Genomic DNA, 23,684 nt, shown 5'->3' with positions numbered 1-23,684 from the left:
GATGGGTTTAGAGGACCAAAACACTAGGCTAATGTTCAGCTAGGTTGATAGCTAGCATGAATTCCAGATTGGTTGAGATCTGATAGGAGAAATTGGTTGAAATCCAGATTGGTTGAGATCTGGTAGAAAGTCCTTGTGGGTCAAGGGACTTGATATCAAGGATGTCTGTGATTGGTAAGTGGAGGTAAGTTATTGGAAGAAAGTGATCCAATAAAGATGAGTGTCAGTGGGGTTGTTGGCGCTAATCCAGCTTAAAGCAATTTGGATATCTAAGCTGAGACTATGACTAGATCCTAGCATTGGTAAAATAAGATCTAATTAACAATGTTATTTTATATTGTGCTAACTTTGTTTTGGAAGTTACACTTTCTTTTTTGGACTAACACATTGTGTAGGGTTAAAATGCATAAACAAGCCTCGGATGGACAGTGATCGAGGCATTTCGAAGGTGCGCGGAGGGGCCTCGGAGCTGCATGGAGGCGTCCTAGACCTAGAAGAGGCGCCATCGCGCGGATAAAATTTGTGGATAGAAGGTTTCTGTGTGTAGGTGCCCTGGAGCGCATTGGAGGCACCTTGGAGCACATTGGAGCAGCCTCAAAGTGCATTGGAGGTGCCTCAGAGAGTTTGGAGGCGCCCTCGCGTGGATAGAAACCGCAAGCTTCGGAGATGATAGAAGCCGAAAATTCAGAGATCAAGTTTGAGGTTGGAGGTTACTCGGATGAGGTTGGAGGTGCCCTCAACTCTCTATAAAAGGATTGTTTTGCTAACCAAAAAAAGGGATCTTCTATACGAGCTCAAACGATCGTTTTGTTACTTCGTCTTCATGTTGCGGCTATATTATTGCTCTACTACGCCCGATCACTGCCGGAAGATAGACACCAACACACGAGCGCATCCGGATTTCCATCTTTTGTTGGTAACGATTTTTTATTTGTACATATTTATTATATCTGCAAAAGAAAGCGTAGGCTGTTACATTTTTCTATATTTCTTTATATTCGATTACTCTACCGGAAGTTTATCAGTAGCAAATTTAGTGGATTGTCTATCGATAGGTTTAAGGGACCTAGATCTTGGAGTAGGAGTCAGCAAATGTTCCAAATCAAGTAAAAACCCTTGTGTTCTTGTATTTTTTTTCGTTTATTCCGCTACGCATTCGTATTTCTAAAAATTAAAAAAGAAAGATTTTAAAATAAATGTAATTCACTCTCCCCCCTCACATGTATTGGTCCTAAAGTTGTGACCTGGAACAGTAATGCAAATGCAAGAGAAAATAAACTCCATTTACTACTATTCTCCCTAGTTTTTCATCTCTGACATGTATTTCACTCAGTCGTCTACCCGTGATAGCATTCCAATATGAACTCAGTTCGACGCGGTTGATCAATGCTTGATAGTGATCATGATTTGTCATTGTATCTTGGGAAAGAGATGTTCTTTGTAACCTTGAAACAAAGCAGGAGGGAGATAAATCTATTTTAAAGGAAATTGTGTCAAACACAAGCCTCAACTTCTAGTTTTATGACTCGACACTGAGACTACGTTCTACTCAGACTTGGAGTACTTCCGAGCATTCGACATTTTTGTTTCCGACTTGGCATAGTTGTCCTAACTCGGTACTCAGCATCCCAATTGGGCTCGGGTGACTCAGGCCACTTGGCAGATACATCACTCTATAGACTTGACACTCAGTTGACTCGGTGACTCCACCGACTCGGCAGCTCGGCCGATCCTTCTCTCGCCACCTTCCTATGACTCAGCAGCTCAATCGACTAAGCGATGATCCACTTGGGTTTGGGCAATATCACTCAGTAGTTCGACGGACATCAACTTAAGATTATCAACTAAGTCACCTCGTTGACAAATTCTGAAGTTGCTTTAGTAATTTCATTGAGTAAATTCCCCTTTATTTCCAACAAAAATTGTCTAACAAAGTCAAGGTTTATTACTAATCTTTCAGATAATATCTCAATCTAAAGCCTTGCAAGATTGCCTAGAATTTATTACTTGGCTAAGATGATTTACTAGAGTTGGAAGGTAGTAATATGACTGATAGACTATTTCAGAGAGAATTGGGGTAATTGAAGACTGATTACATGTGATAACAAAGTTTGAAGATAAGTTGTCTTTGCATGCATTTGGCTCTCGTGGGTTTATCATTAGGAGTCAAAGAATGCAATGTTCGGTGGGTTCTCCCATCAAACTTGTGTGTTTCATAATGAGCTCAGTTGGACAGAATAGTTTGATCAAATGCCCTTTCATTTTATAAGATAAGATAAGGTAGTTTAGATATTTCTATCTTTTTTCAGTTGGAAATGGCCAATTTGGCTCTATAAAAATTTTTCACCAATCATCCGATAAATTTGGGAAGCACAGATGCACCAAGGGGATGACCCAACATAGTTGTTTGACCGCCGTAGACATTTATTTACGTTGTGTGAAAATTGAATTCTTGTTACTTGAGAAACTCGTCTGTCTACTTACCATCCCCGAGGAGCATCAAATGCCCTTTTTAGCTTGTACAAATGTGATGTGAACCTAAGGAGAATAACGTCTCATGAACCCATAATGAATTGTAGAAAGAAGGAAATTCTAAACTGATAAGATGGATGAAAAGAATGTGACCCAATGCTTAAGAAAACACGAACTTTGGTATAAGAGATGGAAGACACCACAACTTTAGGATTGAGGTTAGTAAGTCTTTGAACGCTACAAGAGGATGTTTGATAAATTCTAGTTCAATAAAAACCAACTAGTGAGAGTCTCACCATGTTTTAGATTGAAACAAGTCAAAAGATTACATATGTGACTGCCACCCTTTTTTTATAACTATATAGTGATATAAAAATCCTAAAAGACCAAAAGAAAGCTCATTTTACTTAACTATTTTGAACTTATGACACAATTACAACTCAAATAAAGATATAAATTGAGTCTACATATCAAATATATTCCTACTACATAGACATGAGACTTAAGTGACTAATTAAGCTCATTTAAAGCTTGAATTATATTCACTAAGTCGCATGACTCATTCATGCTCAAACCTTCTTCAATTGTAGTTTTGACCTTTATATCTTTAATTAACATATTGAGTGTTTTCTTTATTTTTTTTAGTTTTAGCCCTTGTAATCAATAATGTTTAGAGTGAGTTGCTCTTTTTTTTTTTTCATTATCTTAGCTTGATCCATATTCTTAACTTGTTCTTTTGACTCCACCAAATTGCTAGTGTCAATGGTTAGCCTTTCTGTGCTATAGGGAATTTTTTTTTTTTAAACTGTTGCAGTCAATTGTGTTTGCAAATATGACTCATGGTTTAATTTATACCCGGAGTAATTTATACCCAGGGAGGAGAGCAGAGTGCAAACGAATCAAGCCGGATAACAAGTTTTTCGAGCCGACTCGAAAAATATTTAATTCATATTTAAAATTATTGAATTTGAGCCGAACTCGAACATATTAATTGAATTCAAACTCATAATATTTTATTTGATTATTCATAAGATGCTCGCGACTTAACACAATTTAATTTAAATATATTCAAATTAAAATTTGAATAATTCGAATACAAATTTAAGTCATTTTAAATTATAATTCAAATATGCTTGAATCAAGGTTCGAACAATTCGAATTAAACTTAGTTCAAATTTTACTTTGAATCTAATGCGAATTAAAATTATTTATATTTTCAAACTTCCAATCGAGGACATTGGATTCACCCCCATCCGAATGTTCGTCTGGGTGGTCGAATTTGGAGTTCTTAACTGTGATCGAAAAACAAACATGCTTCTTAAATATTTCCACAAATCATATCTTACAGATAAAGGTGGAATTTTTGAAATTGGGTTCATTGTTAAACGACCGACGCTTTTAGTATTCAGTGTGAAGAAGAGGATATATGATTCCTCGGTTTCAAGTCATGAAAATATTAAAATCAGAAGGATTATGGACTTTAGACTACAAGCTACATATGTTTTTCATAATGCAAGGCCCAAAATTTCTAAAGAAGTATATTCTTCCTTGCAAAGATAAATTCCCCAAACTTCTGGAGGTCTTGTGAGCTGTAGCTGAATGATAGTCGGATAATTGAAACTACAAAAGAGAACAATGATGTTGAATCAATCTTGTAGTTTTCCTATGTGTTTGTTATTCCTAAAATTGTTCATCTAGATATTAAAATGCCAAGTTTTATAAAATTGCATTTTGTATCCTGATTGAGAAATAGAGGGGGGTTTATCTTAGAAAACTGAGGATTGCACTCTGTGCAAAGTATTCCACCAACTGAAGGAGCAGTGAATATTATATTCTTGATTGATGAAAGTTGAATTGTATTTTCCCCTGAGCTAGGTGTATGTTGTGGTATGTGGTTATTTGCCAAGATGATGGAGACACCATTTTCTGTACATGTAGGGCAGAAAATTTTCACAAGTTTTTCTCATTGATAACAAACTTTATGGAAGGTGTTTCTTGTTTTTAGAAGGTAGGATTCCTAGCTTCAAAATTTTCAAATAGAACAGGTTGAAAAAAATGCTAAAATTGTAGATTTAATTTCTAACGCTGTGCATGTTAATTCATGTTTTTTTGACTATGTGGTCTAGAAGTGATTCTAATCTACTTTGTTGTACTGCCGTGCTATGTAGATGTGAAAGAATTAGGTATCTAACTCTTTGACTAGGCTATCTTATGGAAATTTTTTATCGGTCATCAGATTAAATCTAGAAATATAAGTTTCTCGTCAGTCCTACGGAAGTTTTTCATCAACTATTAGGATAAATCTGAACTCTCAATGCCCTAGGTTTGTCATCCCATTGAAAAAAAATACTCTACAGTGCAGCCTAGGGTATTATTCTTTCTCTTTTAGTTGTATTCGAGGTTGAGTGGATGCCAATTGTGATTTCATTCTTTTTATATTTTCATTGAGATCTAGAGTAGTTACTTACAGTTTAACCGTAGCAGTGCCCACGTCTCACCATGGAATCTCAGGGTGAGTGAAATTAACTTTTGCTTCATCTATGAAACTAAAATGATTTGAGACTTTATTGTTTTCATCTGAAGTTGATTGCTCTCGGTTAAACTCTACATTTTTAATGGTCTCCACTCTCTAGTACCAAATCTAGTGAGGTGGCTATTGTCAACTTCACCATCCCCTTTAAATAAAATAAAAATAAAAGAATAAAAAAATTGTGAGTAGCCTCACGAGAAGGTATAGTCAATTTGTTGACCTCTAACTTGTGTCCTTTTCCATCAAATACTGATCTTGTTCGAAATTTGAGTTAGAGGAAGGTTGACTGAGATATCGTTGGTGTTGAAGGAGAGGTGACTTGGACAATCCTAGTATATGCGCCCAAGAAAATGGACCCTCCACGTGGGACTGACAGATGGCGGTGATTAAACTGACGGTACTTGGACTCTACGCACACTCAGACAAACACACGGAGTCTTAGAGATCAGAAATAGAGAAAAAGTCCCCGTCGCAGGCCTTCCGATGCTCAAGTCAGGTACTTTTTCTCCAGAAGAACAATGTACGACGGAAAAAGAACTGTAGAAGACAAGTGCGAATGTGCGTGTACCTACTCAAGGAAGAGGACCTCCTTTTTTATACGACCATGCGTACCTCTGGAGCTTGACCGCTGTTAGAAAATCTCGGGTGTCAGGGCCTATCGGATGATGGAGGACACGTGACTCCATCTTATGGATTTAGAGAAGGTTCTATTTGCAGATGATAGCAGACCATTAGAATATGCCTTGACATATAGCAGTTATTCCTTGACAGACGGTTATAATTCCCTGACATTGTTATCGCCTAGTGCCTTTTGTCCCGCCCCCAGTTTTAGTTACGGGCAGTTCGGGCTAATCGTTAGGGTGTGGCGCCTGGCCCGAGTCTTGATGAGGAAGACGAGCTGCGATGAGGGTCCCATCTTTCACGCTTGAAGTACTGAATGACCGATCGTGAGTTGTCTTACTGAAAGTACCAGACTTGTCTATACAGATTGGGTTGAGGAAACTAAATCAGTCGGGGGAGGTCAAGCCTGACTCTAGGCCGCATCTCATGTCTCTGATATGGGATCCTAATTTGTCAGTACCTGATCGGGAATTATGCGACTAATGACGTCAGGCGGTCTAAGTCCTTCTTTCCCCTAACTATTGACTGTCACACCCTCTTGATTTCTGATTGTCACGCCCACTTGACTTCTGACTGTCATGCCCCCTTGACTTCTGACTGTCATGTCTCCTTGACTTCTGACTGTCATGTTCCCTTCACTTCTGACTGTCACGTCCCCTTGACTTCTGACTGTCTAGTTTTATCGGACCCCACCTTTATACATAGTATCAAATGCTAATGCCATTGAAATCATGGGCTAACTTTTCTCCCCCAAATAGGTTGGTTTTAGTTTCCATCTCCTATTTGAAAAGAATCATTTGATTTTTTTTATGGCATCTTGCTTGTACATCTAATTGAATTGAATTTTGTGGTGAAATAATTTTGATGACATTTTTAGTTAACAAGGGATCAAGCAATTGCCAAAATTCTATTGATTAGATCATAGAGGATCATGATGAGGAATCTCCTGAGCACATCTTTCAGTAAGTTAATCGCAATAGGTAAGAGATGCAGTGCATCCCATGGCCATTCAAACAGAAGGATGAGAATGTGGTGTTATTTGGATGACAATTCAAGGTTCATTGCTAATCTTCCAGATGATATCTCAATGTAAATCCATGCAACATTGGCTACAATTTATTACTTGATGCTAAGATGGTTTACTAGAGTTGGAAGATAGTAATTATGAGTGACTAGCTATGTCAGAGGAGAGAATTGGTGTAATTGAAGAATGATTACAAATGATACCAAAAGTTGTATCAAGCAAGTTTCCTGGGCTTGCATTTGACTCTTGTTTGAATAAGTGGCAATGGTTGCTATTCTGTCAATTAGGCATCAAGGAATGCAAAGCTCAATGGGTTCTCCCATAAAACTTGTTTGTTTCATAAGGAGCTGAGTTGGACAGAGGAGTAGCTTTGATCAAATGTTTTTTTTTGTGCTTGTTCAATTGCTACATGCTAGTGTCTTGGTTGCCTCTATATGTTAGTGTTTTTTTTTAAGCCTTTGAAGTCAATTGTGTTTGCAAATGACTCATGGCTTAACCTATATCAGGAAGTTACTTCCTAGTGTTGGAGTTTTTTGTAAGACATGTTTGTTAGACAGCAAATTTTATAGTGAATAAAGGGTCATTACTTGCTGGCTTTGGCAGGACACTCCATGTTATTAAAAAAGTACCAATTCTAATATTCTGGTATTGGAGTCTGACTAATAGATATACAAGCTCAAATTTGGTGACTCTATGAATGAAACCTCTCTATTCCTGAACAAAGGATGAACTTGAACTTTGGAAGTTGATTGCTGCTAAGGATTTTATGATAGCAGAGCTTGTAAACTGTCAAGTTCTTGACCTTTGTAATCCATAGAGTTATTTTAGACTAAATGCAATCTTTTTGTCCGGTCTTCATAACAAGACATCTGAAGTTTTGTCAAAAGAGGGCATGGTTTTGAATCCCAGTGGCTTATAAATTCCAAAATTTATACCATGGCGATCTATTGAAAAATTAAATTATGATGAAATTTTGGAGGTGGAAAAGAAATATTTTTGAGAAGAACCATAATTTTTTACGTTTTTCATTTTTTAGCCCATTCTTATTTCACCGTGAAAAATTGAAATTAACAAAAAAAAAAAAAAAAAATACTAATAAGAAGTTGTGGAGCATCGGGGTTTGATCTAGGGTTATCATACTGTATGTTCTGTCGTAACCTAGCTACCTGACTTCTATTGCCTTTGACGACGATGCTCCACTCGACCATCCGCCGCCATGCTCTTCTTCCCTTGCCCCAACTCCAGCGCATTTTCTTCGCTACCTCCACTTCCTCCCCCCTGTCAGGCGGCGGCACCTCTTCTCGCGATCCTCACTTCATGGTCGAGTACCTCGTGAACTCGTGCGGATTCTCCATGGAGGAGGCGTCGAAGGCCTCCAAGCCACTTGCGCATCTCCGATCGACCGAGAATCCCGACGCTGTTCTTGCTTTTTTCAGATCTCAGGGCATTGATGGCGCTAATCTCAGGAAGACGATATCACGTCGACCATCACTCCTCTGCTGGAATGTGGAATCAAACCTCACCCCGAAGTTTCAATTTTTACGCGACTTAGGGTTGTCAGAATCCGACCTCGTCGATGTCATCATGACGAACCCCCGCATCGTGTGCCTCAACCTCCAGAATACACTTCTCCCCAGGTTGAGTGTATGGGAAAATCTCTTTGGATCAAGGGAGCTGCTCCTCAAGAATCTTAGGAAGCGGTTTTGGCTTATGTGCAACAACGTTGAGAATGTGGTACGTTCTAACCTGAACTTTTTACGGGATGAGTGTGATATTCCTCTCGAAAGGGCATCACTTGTCTTCAAAAAATATCCAACCTTCATTGTACAAAAACCAGATTCATTACGGGCTTTGGTAGATAGAGCGGAGGGAATGGGATTTACTAGGAGATCTCCAATGTTCCTCTGGATCCTTGACATTCTGTTTAAGACCAACAGAGAAAAACTTGACGCCCACTCCAAGATTATGAGCAGCTTTGGGTGGTCGATCTCGGAGTTCTGTACTGCGATCGAAAAACAACCATGCTTCTTAAATATTTCCACAGATATCTTACGGATAAAGATGGAATTTTTGATCAAGGACATTGGGTTCACCCCATCCGCCATTGCTGAACGGCCTAGGCTTTTAGTATTCAGTTTGAAGAAGAGGATGATTCCTCGGTTTCAAGTCATGAAGATATTAAAATCAGAAGGATTTTGGACTTCTGACGACAATCTACATATGTTTTTCATAATATCGGACCTAGAATTTCTGAACAAGTTTATTCTTCCTTACAAAGATAAATTCCCCAAACTTCTTGAGATCTCGGGAGCTGTAGCTGAATGATAGTTGGATAATTGTAACTGCAAAAGAGAATAAGGATGGTGTACCAATCTTGTAGTTTTCGTATGTGTTTGTTTATATCTTGATTGAGTTGTAGAAGGGATTATCTTAGAAAATTGAGGATTGCACTCTGTGCAAATTATTCCAGCAACTGAAGGGAGCAGTAGATGATAATATTTTTTATTGATAAAAGTTGAAGTTTGTTTTTCCCTGAGCTGGTTATATGCTGTGGTATGGGACCTAGAATTACAGATGGTGTACCAATCTGTACATGTAGTGCATGAAATTTTTCACAAGCTTTTCTCGTTGATAACAAGCTTTATGAAATCTGTGTGTTGTTCTTAGAAGGTAGGATTCCTATCTTGAAATCTTTCAAAAAGAACATGTAGAAAATGTTAAAATTGTAGATTTGATTTCTAACTCTATTATTGTTATTGTTATTGTTATTATTATTATTATCATCGTGTGTCCGTTGCTCAAATAAATTTCTTGTTCTTTTAGTATAGAAAATTTTCCATTATTGTTTCCGTTAGGACAGAATTTTCTACAAACTGCTTAGTAATCAAATTGGCCTGGGGCTATGGCGATCAGTCTCAGAATCTGTGGATTTGTCCAATTATATCCTAATTGTTATGTAGATGTGGAAAAGATTCGAGAGAGAAAATCTTTACTGTGATGATGTATCTTGAAAATATCAATTAATAGGAATAAATGATTAATAAATAGCTCACCCTAAATATGCAGAATGCCAAAGTGTTGCTTTTAAAATTGGCTGCAATCAGCTGCAATCTGATTCGTTATTTGGATCACTTATTTTTTTATCTCTTGGGCAAATGGTTCTAAATGATATTGTGTTAGAAACCAGACAAATGAAACTCCGTCCATTACTGAGATTCTGCGATTTCTCTCTTTGTAGTGTTGTTCGACTCCTGACTTGAGTTGCTCCGAAAGAGTTTGTGCTGACTTTTTTTTTTGGTTGTCTGTGTTAACTTCAATTTTCTTGTGTAAGAGAATTTTCTATTTTTCTTTTTGTTTTAACTTCTTTCTGAAAGCGTTTCACTTTTTTTTTCTTTTCATTTTTTTTTAAAAATTGGTACTACGCCTTCGGTCTAATTAATCTTGGGAGTGATTGATGCGATCTCATAAAAATTTTATATCGATTATTAGGATAAATTGAGAAAACATATGTAGAGATTCATCCTTACCGCTAATATTCTCGAGCTTGCTATCTATTGAGAGGAAATCCCCACAATACTTTGTCGCTAAATCTTAAATTCTAAATGTTTAATATGCGGCTAGAGAGCCTAACCACATCACCTTATTCCCGGAGCAAGTGTTTTACTTTAAATAGACCCTAGCTAAATAATTGTACTCTTTGCCATATTCTATTCGTGTATTAAGACTACTATGTGAGTGTTCCCTTGGAATGAACTTATTGTAATAGTTACTGTTTCATAGCTGCTACAATATGTTGAATTTTATCTTGTTTAGGTGGACTTACTTATAATTTGTATATGCATATATGAACTAAACCTATTTAAGTAATCTAACTTCGGGTTATTAGATCTCAGGTTATTAAACTGAGTTAAATATGTAGAACCCTTTTATTCGATCCGTTATTATCTATGAGTTGATAACAGATTAGATCTTCTATATAAAGGAGTGTTAGATTATGACATCTTGATATACCTCTTTGTTTTCCATTGACGAAGAGTTTCGGTGTCGTCACCCTAGTTCCTTCAGAAGGGGTCTCCTCTTCTCTTCCTCTTCCGTAGGGACTTCTGATCCAAGGATGATGCTACGATAATGGTTATTTCGCTACAATCAGGTTCATTGTCATTTTTGTATTTTATTATATTATGTCATGTTTATGCTGAAACTAGATCTTCATGCTTAGGGTCATTGTTTTTCTCCATGCGAATTCTCTTTGGTTTGTAGAATTTATGAGGTAGGAGATAAACCCTAAGATGCTAACATGTGGTGTTAGAGCATTGTGTTTCTTCATTTTTCATAGCAATAAAGTTAGTTTTTTGTCGATATATGGTATTTATGCTAGATTAAGTTTTTCTATTATTTGATCATTGAACTTTTGTAAAAGAAAACCTAGGAAAGACTTGTTGTCAAAGTTTTTTGTGAATAACATGAAAAACAATGGTGAACCACCACCATCTTCAAGAAGAGATGTCATGTTTGATCTATTTTTAGGTCAAACTGTAATGGTGTAGTCGATTGCCTTGGTCGGGCAATCGATTACCAAGCTAAAATTTTTGAATAGAAACATTTGGAATCAATTGACCAAATCGATCAGTTAAGGTGAGTAGCAATTGATTGGCATGATGCAATCGAACACGGGATCATTTTTAATCAATTATAGATTCGACTGCTACCACCAATCAATTGTCAATCGATAGATAGCTTTGAGGTCAGACACAGAAGAGATTATAATCAATCGACCCAATTGATTGAAGATACCAATTGATTGGAATTTTTTGTCAATCGATTGACAACTATAAAATCGTTCTCATAATCGATTATTGATACCAATCGATTGGTTATCACTAATCCATTGATGGATTTGAAATTGAGCATCGAAGGCTCTACGATCGACTGACAGATTGATTGGTGATACCAATCAATTGCCATGACTCAGCAATCGATTGATACTTGTGTTGTTGAATATAAAAAGTTCTGTATGGACTAGCGGGATCGATTGAGTTGTACTAATCGATTGACACACACCATCAATCGATTGATGGTCTCTAACTTGCATGTAGTAGGCTTTTAGATTGATTGTGGTAATCGATTGACTAAGGCCAATTGTTTGTTGTATGGTATCAATCGATTGATAAAGCTAATTCTAGAGCTATTAAGGCTGATAAAGTGCTTATCTGTTCGATTAAGGCTCCTATGGATTTCTTGGGTCTATCTACTTACGTGCTACTAAATTTAACTATTGTGTCAACCCAAAAGAAGACACTTTAAGTAGATTTAGTGCATTTTGTATCGATAGACGTATATCTATACTAAAAGTAATTGACCTAAAGAAAAATTAATTTTATGCCAAATATATGTTTAAGGGTAGCTTACAACTATGGAGCATAATTTATTTTTTATTCATATCATGCACAAAAATATGTCTACTCAAAGGAAGATATATTGCATGGTTGATTAAGGTTATTGTGAGTTATGAACCAATATATAACTCATATAAAGTGTCAAGTTATGTACATAATGGGTAGACCCAAAGGAAAACTCATTGTATGGCTAATTAAAGTTTGAGTTATATTAGAGAGTATAACTAATAAATTACATTTTAGCCCAAAGAGTAAAATGTAATGTTGTATTTGGTATATCATAAAAAGTTCATTTATATGCATTTAAATTTTATTTTAAATGCATAATCTCATATTTTATTGTTTGTACTTATATATTTCTTGGCTTTAATTAAAATGTGAGCTTACATTATTTTCTCTCTTTAAATTTCAGTGTAATCAACAACTATCAGTATTAATAACATCTTGACACTAATTGGTTCAAACTTTACTGAATGGAAAGAGTACGTAATTGTAGTCTTGGGTTGCATGGACTTAAATTATGCATTCTGACATGATTGCATCGCACCCCTGCTAGTACTACCACTACAAAACAGAGGGTTGAATTTAAAAAGTGGGAGCTATAGGAATGGGTGGACTGGCTAGAGGGGGGTGAATAGCCTGTACAAAGAGTTAGAACTTTCTCTTACTATCGAACACAACAAGGACACACTTTAATTAAATAAAAATAAATAACATAAATAAAAATAAGAAGTGACTCTAGAATAACTTGGTTTATAACCGGGGATTTTGCTAATCCAGGGTAATGAACGCTCAACTAAGATTTCCTTCGTGAAGGTGGAGTAGCCTCTTACAAACTTTAAAAGCATAGAAATGAGACTAAGAATTTGCAAATGAAAGTACAGAGTGCGTTGTACTAAACTTCGAGTAGGGGTGAGCATTCGGTTAATTCAGTCTATAAATTAACCGAAAATCGATTTAGTGTTGGCTAACCAAATCAAATCAAAATTTTATTAAAACTGAATTAGTTATTTCAATTAACACCGAATTAACTAAATTTGTTTAAAACAAAAATAAAAAGGATTTATACAAAATTAATATCAAATTAACCGAATTAACCGAATGCTCACCCCTAACTTTGAGCATCAACCATCTATTTATAGCCTATTGGTTGAAATGACTATTATGCTAACATGACACTTCCCCAGCTCCTAGAAGCGATCCGGGTGCCTGGACTCAATTGAATCGATCCACTTTATAATGGGTCTCTTTAATAGTGCTGGGCTTTTGAGGTCTATGTTTGGTTTCCTATCCTCAATAATAGTTCATGTAGGTAGACTATTCTATGGTATCCGATGTGAACTTTTGGAACTACACTGACGTATCAATTCCAACTCATCACCTACTTTCGAAGTGGTTAGAATTAGGGATCACTTCTCTAAGGAGACCCTATCACATGATCCCACAAACCTCAAATAACCCTTATCCTACTGTGTGACTATGAATTGGGATTGATCCATTAAAATTTATGACAACCTATTGCTCCTCGTGCTATACAGATATACTTTCATAGCCAACTCTCTGTTGGAGCAATCTGGGTACCCTAGATTTTGATGTTTAGACAAAGATTTAAGTTAGGTTTATTGTTGTATTTGATATGCATTGTGAGTGTGCAGGATACGAGTACAATAAGGAAAGTCCAAGTGTGATCTTGGCAAAGGAGGAAAGTCCAAGGATGAGTCTTGGCGGTGTAAGTCCAAGCATGTAGTCTTGGCAACGTAAGTCTAAGTGTGACTTGGCAATGGATGAAATCCCGAAGGTGCGACCTCTTGGCAAAGGAAGACCCGACAACAATAACAAGGCCGATGGAAGCTCCAGAAGGTAAGACGTGAAGGATGGGGAGACATCCGAGGGACGTAAGGCTGATGGAGGAGGCTAGAAGACTAGGTATAGGTTGGTCGGGCGAGGACGAGTGCTGAGTGAATGTACTCGGGGGCTAAATCCTAGGATTAGGGTTTACTGTAGCAGCATTGTAGCGTTACTGTAGCAGTAATGTAACGTTACTGTAGCAGTCGACTGATGATTTCATCAGTCGACTGGTGCAGTCGACTGGGAGCGAACAGAGGATTGGTATAGAGCTGTTGGGCTGCAACGGTCGAATTTTCATAGAGGGCAGTCGACTGGTAGGTGGGATTTTTCAACCCGTGGCCTATATAACCAAGACTTGGGAGCTTGGTTGAGGTTGACGAAATATAGGTGGTTAACCCCTATTAGTAGTCTACCTGTGCCCTAGCGTCTCAAGTGTTCTTTTGAGAGTTGTGGTGAGGTTTCTCCACCCACAAGGAACTACGTGAAGAAAAAGTAGTTGGAGTTTGCCGGGGAGTCATCTACCGATGGATTGAGATCGTCCACCTTACGAACAGTCGTGGAGTAAGAGCCCTAATCTCCGAACCATGTTATATAAACGTGTTAGAGGTTTGATTGCCTTGGATATTTCCTTTAGGTTTAGCTTTCTATTTGTTAGATTTGTTTTGTATTTCCGCTGTGCACTAACAAGTGTAGGAAGCGACGATTTGGGTGAGACGCTATTCACCCCCCTCTAGCGGACGTTAAGATCCCAACATTCTCCACGTCTTAGATTTCTATGGGTCGAAGGAATGTGTTCTCCTTTCGATTCATCCAAAAAGCCTCATGGGAAACAAATCTTATATTTTTGGCATCGAGATCGTATATACATAGTAGGTTCGGACCATAAACACACATTTCATCGAACAAGTAACATGCAAACTCAATAGATTAAACAAAATAGTGTTTACACATCAAGGGACTAATCCCTACTCATAGAATCAAGAGAACTACTCCATTGCATGGGAATTACAAACCAAAGACACTAAGAGAAGCATTCATACAATCCAAAGTATAGAATAAAGGAAGAAATACTTAGCAAGAAGATTGTCGATGTCTTCGGAATGGTTCCTTGCTCCAAAGGTGGATGGATCGTCGGAATGGATGAAGATGGATTCTCTAGGGTTTCTCCAAGAGGAGGAAACCCTCTGCCTAGATGGAGCCCCTGGTTCCAGATGCCCAAGCAAGGGTTTGTTTCACCCTTTTATACCTCCCCGCAAGTTGTCCAGATATGCTGATTTATATGACTCCACCAAAATGAGTTTTTCAACCTTTAGACCAGGTTTTCTCAGGTTAAATCCTAAATCAAAGTTGCAAATCTTAAAATTATCTACATTTTGATAGGTGGTATGACCTATGGTTCAAACCAAGCTAAAAGTTATGGTCGTTCGAAGTTGAGTCTGAGGTTGACATGCCCCATGTTTGCCAACACGACCACCCATGTTTGGCTTTGGAAAATGGTCATATTCAACATGGGTCATGCTTGTTGGAACTACCCCCACCCCCCTTTTCTCCCCACACCCTGTGATAGACTTTGTTGGGGGGGGGGGGGGGGGGGGGGGCATTTTAGTGTTGTTTTGGGCCTGATTTATTCCATACGAACACACACATGTCATGGGGCATTGTCGAAGTGTGTTCCTTGACTAAAACTTCATTTTGATGATATTTTGAATTTTTTTTTATTCATGAACATTTTGTATGTTCGGCTCGATGATGAGGCATGATTAGTCTATGTTGAGTCTTTTTCAGCTCCATTCTTCATCTTTCTTGATCGTAGGAGCACGCCCATGTCATGAGACATGGTTAGAGTGTGCTCTTTGCTCCAACTTCACGTTCCAAGGGATTTATGCTCCAAAAATCATGTCTTATAAATGAAAATAAGAAAAGAGTAGTTCTTTGAATTAAAAAGAATAAAAGTAACAAAATGAAGCAGAAATAGATGAAAACATAATATATATGCACATGAAATGAGATAGAATGTGTGTCAAACTAAGATAAAAACTTAATATGAAATACACACATCAACTATGCAGAATTAAGTCAATACTTAACTCATGATCCATGATAAAACTGAGTAATCATAATCACTTAATATAATCATTTATCTTTAGTACAAACTGAACTACAGATGAATCGCTCTTGCATCTTTGAGTGAAAGAAGAGCTTGGAGATTTTAAACCATTCAAATCTAGCTTGCTCATCAAACAACTCACAAAGATAATAAACAACAATATAAGCATCTAAATGCTTATGTTACTTTTGCAGTTCAGGAGACATCGAAGCTAGCATAATATATCTTGCAAGCTTAGAATCTGTCATATGCTTTTGATAAGCCAATCTTTGATCATCCGTAGCATTATCAGTTGGACATGGGGGAAGAGGCTCTTCAATAACATAGGCAATTTTCTCAACCTTGACAAAAATTCTCAGGTTCTGAAGCCAATCCAAGAATTTCGGCCTAGCCAATTTGTGTCTAAAATCGAGTGCAAATTTACAAAAGACATGCTTATTCTAACAACCTGGAAATACAAAATTGAGCATATAAGATTGATAAAATTAAATATGGCATACAAACAGTTCACATTCATAATTGGAATCTCACTTGCTTGTATAAATTCAAGAACTCTTACTTTAAATTTGGAAGATGGTGGGTTATCTCCAAGTGGGTTAATATTTACTATAGATAAGAATAATCTTGGAGTGAGTCCAACAAATCATTCTTAGTTCTAGTGGTACGTGTAAGTACCCCGGGTTGGTTTTAATATGATCGACCAAGTTAAGCTGAGTTCTATTTATTTTTTATGTCTTGTGTTTAAACGCAGCAGACGAGAAGGATGACATGACAAACGAGTCAACAGGCTCGGTGCATCTAAAGGACGAGAAGTTGTGGAAGAGTATACTGGTGGAGTGAGAAGGACACGTGAGGCAGTTTGAGAGATGAGCTAGGGAAGAAGTCTGCTCAGGGAGAAGATCGAAGTTGGGTCCGGGTGAGCTCAACCCCAGACGGTCGGAAACATCACCAATAGGAGCAAAAGTTTAGAAAAGGTCAACTCGAAGGTTGACCTTGGAATGAAGGGTTTTGCCTTGAAAACCAGAGGCGCCTAAGTGGACTGGAGGCACTTCGGATGATTTGGTTTGCCTCTATTATAGAAAGGCATGGAGGCACCCCCGTAGACCGGAGGTGCCTCAACTGAAAAGGCGGGGAGGCACCTTGCTTGAACTAAGGTGCCTCTACGTAAAACTCATCCACAGTAATGACTACTCACTAGAGGCGCCTCAGATGGAATTGAGGCACCTCCATGCGTCCAGAGTCATTAGACATATTAGATATGATTGAATAAGTTTTGTTGATCTGAAGGTGTCTCGTGCTCAATTGGGGCACATCTAGTGCCACGTTAGCCAATGATAAAAAGTATTCTAAGAACTATAAAAAGTGGGGATTGTTAGAGTGTATACTCAAAGCCTAGCCTTTTGTAAATATTTATTTTGAAATAAAGAATCACATTGGTCAAATGTCTACATTTATATGCTAAGTGTAGTTGTTCAATTAATTTATATTGTAGATAACATGGTGTGTGGTGTCAAATACAAAAGATCATGTTATCAGTTCCTTATAAGTTATAAAAAATAGCTCACGACTAAGATGGAAAGGAACAAACCATGAAAATAGTCACAGTGTAATTTTATATTAATTTATCTTAACAATAAAATTACATTAATACACTCTGAGTGTATTGAGCAGGACCATTTGAGGTAGCTTCCTTTTACACTGACTCTTTAAAAGAACAGGACCTCTGTTATTATGGAAGTGCGTGCTCTTAATCATGATATAATAACAAGCACGTATACTTAATATTTATTTCTTTAATTTATCAAAGGGTGCGATTTAATTTGATAAATCAATAGGCCCGATAAGTTGAGAAATGATATTATCTATATGGTGTGTTGTTGATTATAGAATGAAACTATGTCCTAGGAATCTAGGTTGATGATGTCCCCTTGAGGAGCTCATAAGGATTGCCATGTAAACCCTGCAGGTGGACTTAGTTCGACATGACGATAAGGTTGAGTGGTACTGCTCTTGGAGTTAGATATTAATTAAGTGAGTTGTCACTAACTCATTTAATTAGTGGACATTTAATATCTTAAACACAGAAAAACTAACACACTCATGATAAGAAGGAGCCCAAAATGTAATTTGAGATTGGTGCGATAGTTCAATAATAGCTCTTTAGTGGTATGAGTTATTATTGATAAACTTGAGTTGGGTGTTCGAGGCGAACACGGAAAGCTCAAGTTCATCGGGAGACCATAATCAATTCCTCCTCTCGGTTCCTATTGTAGCCTCTTATATATAGCTTTATATCCACCCAAAGCCTAGCCTCTTAGCCCATGCTAGGGGTCAACCCCTATCCTTGCTTGGAGCCCAAGCAAGGGGCCCGCCAAGCCAAGCTTGGAACTAAGGCTAGGGCCGACCAAGCCTTGCTTGGTGCCCAAGCAAGGGGCCGTCCAAGTATGAAAAGGGAAGAGGGTTTTATTAAATATAAAATTTTGATAAAATCTTTCCTTTTATGTTTTTATCTACATGGTTTTAAAAAAGAGTTTTAAATTTTAAAATCTTTCCTTTTATAGATTTTTTACAAAGGATTAAAATAGAGATTAGATATCTTTCCTTATTTGTAGTTATCTATAATGTGAAAGAAAGATTTTAATTTTTTGACAAAACTTTTCTTTTTTTGTAACCATGATATAAAAGGAGTTTTATTTTTAAATCTTATCTTTTATAGATATCCATAAAAGGATTTAAAAGAGAGAGATTTTAATTTATAAAACATTTCTTTTATAGCCAACCACAAAAGGGATTTATAAAAGAGAGATTTTAAATTTTGTTTAAAATCTTTCCTTGTATGATTAAACAAGGTGTGGCCGGCCATAGAGAGTAATAAAAGGAAGTTTTATTTTTGTTATAAAACTTTTCTTTTTTGGATTCACCAAGGAATATAAAAGAGGGGGAGAGGGTGTCTTCATGAGATACATAACCTTTTTTATTGTTCCTCTCCTCCATCCTTGGTGGCTGACCCTACCTCTTCTCTTTCTCTTCTTCATTGTGGCTGGCGGCATCATCTCTTGAGGGGCTCTTGGTGGCCGGTAGCTTGGAGGTGAAGAAGTAGAGAAAGGAGGCATTATTTTCTAGCATCCCTTGGAGCATTGTGGTAGTGGCCGAAACTTGGAAGCAAGGAAGGCTTTGGTGGTTTTCTTCTTGGTAGATCGTCGCCCACACGACGTCCAAGAAAAGAGGAGGAATACAATAGAAGATCAAGAGGTTGTTACTTACAAAGAAAGGTATAACTAGTAGTTTTATTCTGCATCTTACTAGTTTTCTTTGTATGAATTTTGAAATACCAAACACAAGAGGCTAACGATTCTAGGTTTCGAATTTATGATTCGAGTTTGTGTTTCTTTTGTTTTTTCGATCTTGTGATTCGATTGTTCTTAATGGTTAAACCTAGGTTTACTATAAGAAGATTAAATGTTCAATTTTGTTGAAAGACTTTGTCTAGGAAGTGGTGTATGATCCCATACCCAAGAAGGCCTAGTGCCTCACCATGTTTAACCTGGAAACTGATCTCTAAAATAAATATTTAATCGAATTTGTAACATGGGTGGATTTGGATTAATAATGTTAAGCATCGTTTGTAATCCAAGTCTAAACCTCTAAGAACAGATAAGTTGAATCTGGAATCAATAATGTTAAGTTCTGTTTGCGATTCTAAATTTAGTTTCTAAAGAACACAATAGGTTGTTAGGAATGGTTCAAGACTTGTATAAAATCTTTGTATAGGGGAACTAGTACGATATTCTGAGTAGCAACCAACAATTGGTATCAGAGCTAGAGTTTGCCTCTGTATGTTTGGTTTTCAGTTTAATTATGCACATGTTATACATATTTTAGGTAGGATAATAGTAGGATGTGCAAATAGATTTAACTCTATGGTTGCAGACATCCTAGATCCAATTATTATGACCCTAATGTGATTGTGTGTGATTGGATCCTCGGACATGTCGAGAGCATTTTATGTGTGTGCATGATTGTATGTATTAAATACAGCAGGAGCTGTATTAGTTTTAGGATTTTACATTTTTGTTTTAATCTAGATTACATGTACATTCCTTTGTGGAATATAGGATCGATATATGTAAAATTCTATTTTTGTCGCGGATCGTATCCTTGCGAAGCGTGGTACTATTTGTGGACCAGAGGCGCAGCAGGAAAAGAAGCAAGATAGATGCGACAACTAGACCCGATTGCGGTGGCTAAAGATGACAGCAGCTAGGCTTGGCAGCACACGGAGGATAGTGATGGAAAAGGCCATAATAGTTGAAAAATTGTTTTTCCATATTTATTGTTTTATTTGCTGTGATGTGTGTGTGCATGTTAAAATTCCTCACCTTAAATAACTAAATGGGAGAGAGATTAATAAATAAATTCCACGATCTCCATTACTGGTTTGTAAGTGATGCAACAAACTTGCGTGTTGGCTCTGAGTGCCTCCCTCCATAATAGATGAGTTTGATTGCAGATCACTAGATCAAACTTCCTTTATGGATGGTTATAAGAAATTATTTAGGAGCATGTGATATTTTCCAACTGAAGGGGCACAATCCTATTTAATAGACTAAGTATCAATGGTATACACTTAGACGCATTTAATAATATCCTCCCCAACGGAGTTACTGCTATTATTTGTGTGACCAAAGGAATACCAACTATTAATTTTATTTGTCATAAAGTTAGGATGACAAGAATAAAATTAATGGGTAAAATCTCCTCTTACAAATGTATTAGTTTGTATATGTCCACACTAACGTGGCATGCAAAATTTACGGTGTTTTGAGGTGTTGGTAATTTAAATAGTATTGTTTGAGGAATCAATATTATTCTAAATTTAGAGTCTTGACCAAAAGTTTTTTTGATGATTCTTAGGATGACTTTCAACCCACTGGCTATTATACTGAAAGAGAACAAACTTACTGGTCCCAATTACATAGATTGGAAAAGAAACTTAGACATTGTCCTAACTGCTGAAGGCTATAAGTTTGTACTGTTAGAGGTCTGCCCTAATGTGCCTAATAGTGATTCTAGTGAAGGGGAGATTGAGTATCATAAGAAATGGGTAAAAGCAGATGAGATGGTATGGTATTACATTTTAGCTTCAATGTCAAATGTGCTGGAACATCAGCATCAGGACTTACCAATTGCTTATGATATGATGAATAATCTCAAGGAACTCTTCGGACACTAGAATCGAGTTGCTAGGCAAGAGGCGATGAGAAAATTAATGACAACCACCATGTCATAGGAGACACCCGTAAGGGATCATATTCTAAAGATGATGGCTTATTTGAACGAAATACAAATCCTTGGAGCTGAAATCGATGGGGAAACCCAGATTGATATTATTCTCCAAACGCTACCTAGAAGTTTTGAGCAGTTCCGCCTGAACTATAACATGAACAAAAGGGCTTATATGTTGGCGGAACTTCTGACAGAACTTTAGGCAACAAAAGGTATATTTCGTCATAGTTCTCAGATTCACTTTGCTGAAAATGTTTCTACTTCTAAGTCGAAAGACAAGAAGAAGAAGAAACAAGCTGACTCAGCAAAGAAGGTGAATAGATCTCTAGGTACTGGACTAAAAGCTGGAGTGAAGAAGTCAAAGGGCAAGTGCTTCATCTACAAGCAGTCGGGATATTGGAAGGCGGATTGTCCTCGTAGGAGAGAGAACAATAAAGGTATATCTTATTCTTTAGTAGTTGAAACATGTTTAGCGGTATTATCTACCAACACCTGGTGCGTAGATACAGGAGCCACTGATCATGTCTGCAATACATTGCAAGGGTTCCAGGAAACCCGATGACTATATGAGGGAGAGATGACCGTCTACATGGGCAATGCTACGAAAGTGGCAACTGTTGCAATGGGAGACGTCTACTTATCATTCGATAGGAATATAACTTTAGTTTTGAGAAATTATCTTTATGTACCAACTTTTAGAAAGAATTTAATTTCAATTTCTAAACTATTTGTGGATGGATATACTGTTTCTTTTGATGACAAAGTGGTTGTCAAGAAAAATAGGGTAATTATCTGTTTTGATACATTAGTTGGCAATTTGTATACTCTAAATCTAATAACTCCCATAAAGCAACTAATGAAAATTAATAGCATATCTTCTAATTCTAATAAGAGAATGGAACATTCGGAAATAAACCAAACATATCTTTGGCATCTAAGGCTTGATCATACACTACAACAAAAACTACAAATGACAACACCCCTACGACAACGGTTTTAAGAGAAAGCGTTGCGTATTTGCTCAAAGACAACGATTTTTGCCAAAACCGTTGTCTTTGAACTCCCCATTAAATATAAAAGACAACAGTTTTGGCAAAACTGTTGTCATTGAGCAATATTTTTTTAAAACGACAACACTTTTTACAACGGTTTTATAAACCGTTGTCTTTATCCCCGTTTTTAGCGGCTACGACAACAGTTTTGAAAAAACCGTTGTAATTTAATTTGGTCATTTTCCCCCCTCGCTGTTTTCCTTTCCCTCGCTGTTTTCTTTTCGGCGCCGTGTTTTTCCTTCGCGCTCCCGAACGTAAGGAAATTTTCTTTCCCTCTCATACAATCTCTTCACGCCTCCCCTAGATCTTCCTCCACGACGGTGTGCTCCTCTCGTTCCCTGGTGAGGTGGTTTCTGAGTTCGACGAGGCCCTTTGACCTTCCATTGCTGCTTCTTTCGCTCGTGGAACCTTTTGATCGGACGAGGTGTATTTCTTCGGCAAAGGTTGCACTCCTAGTCCGTCAATTCATAACCTAGGTCTTGTCTTCTTTGGATTTGTGCTAGAGCCATAGTCAAGGTAGATTCATAACCTAGGTCTTGTCTTCTTTGGATTTGTGCTAGAGCCATAGTAAAGGTAGATTCATAACCTAGGTCTTGTCTTCGTTCATAAATGTTGTCTCAAAATTAAAACCTACTTTTGATTCCACTATGCTTGTATCTGCAAGCTCAACATTCTCTTTTCTTCTTATTTTTAGCTTTTTGATTTGTTTCATCATGCCATTTGCCTGCTCATATGTCAAAGTTTGTGGTGTTTGATCTCTGAAGGTGTTGGTTTTAAGCATCGATTTCTGTTTGTTATTCACTTTTATTGGTCGAAATAGTGTGTTTGGATAGGTTTTCTAGGTCTTGCACGACTTGTCACTTGATGGACGGAGATGGAATTTGGGGGAACAGAAAATTGGTAGAAGGGAAATGAAGAAAGTCCTTCCTTTTTGTTTTGATTACTGATTGAAGTTTATAGTTGTTTCGCACATTGCCCGTTTGATTGTTCTTCCCATTTCCATGAGCTTCTTGGCTTTTTGTTCTGTTCCATGTGAACGGAGTTGGTTTCTTGTGGTAATTGCTCAATACACTTTTAATTTTGTTTCCTTTGGCTCTTTAGACATATGTTGACACTTTTGTACTTTCATGTTCATTTTTAGGTTTTTTTCTTATCTACTGCAAGTTTATGTTTTTTACATCCTTTACAACTGCACATTGAATTATAGCTTGTTCTCTTATTGAATTTCATAATATGAAGTTCATTATTTTTTGCTCATTATTTTAATAATTAATTAATGTCATCTTTATTATTTATGCTTATTTAATTTTCTGCCGGAATATTTTTTTTAAAAAATAATTAGATTAGA

At 37.1% G+C, this 23,684-nt stretch overlaps 1 protein-coding gene across 1 annotated transcript; it reads left to right on the top strand.

Annotated features, from left to right (window-relative positions):
• Positions 1 to 7,838: 7,838 nt before the first annotated feature.
• Positions 7,839 to 8,972, top strand: LOC122028958. The gene has a single exon (XM_042587927.1). It carries the CDS (start codon positions 7,839 to 7,841, stop codon positions 8,970 to 8,972), a length of 1,134 nt encoding a protein of 377 aa, XP_042443861.1.
• Positions 8,973 to 23,684: the final 14,712 nt, after the last annotated feature.

Source organism: Zingiber officinale, chromosome 10B (genome assembly GCF_018446385.1).
Source record: "Zingiber officinale cultivar Zhangliang chromosome 10B, Zo_v1.1, whole genome shotgun sequence".
Taxonomy (NCBI): Eukaryota; Viridiplantae; Streptophyta; class Magnoliopsida; order Zingiberales; family Zingiberaceae; genus Zingiber; species Zingiber officinale.
This window is presented reverse-complemented; position numbering and strand designations above follow the sequence as displayed.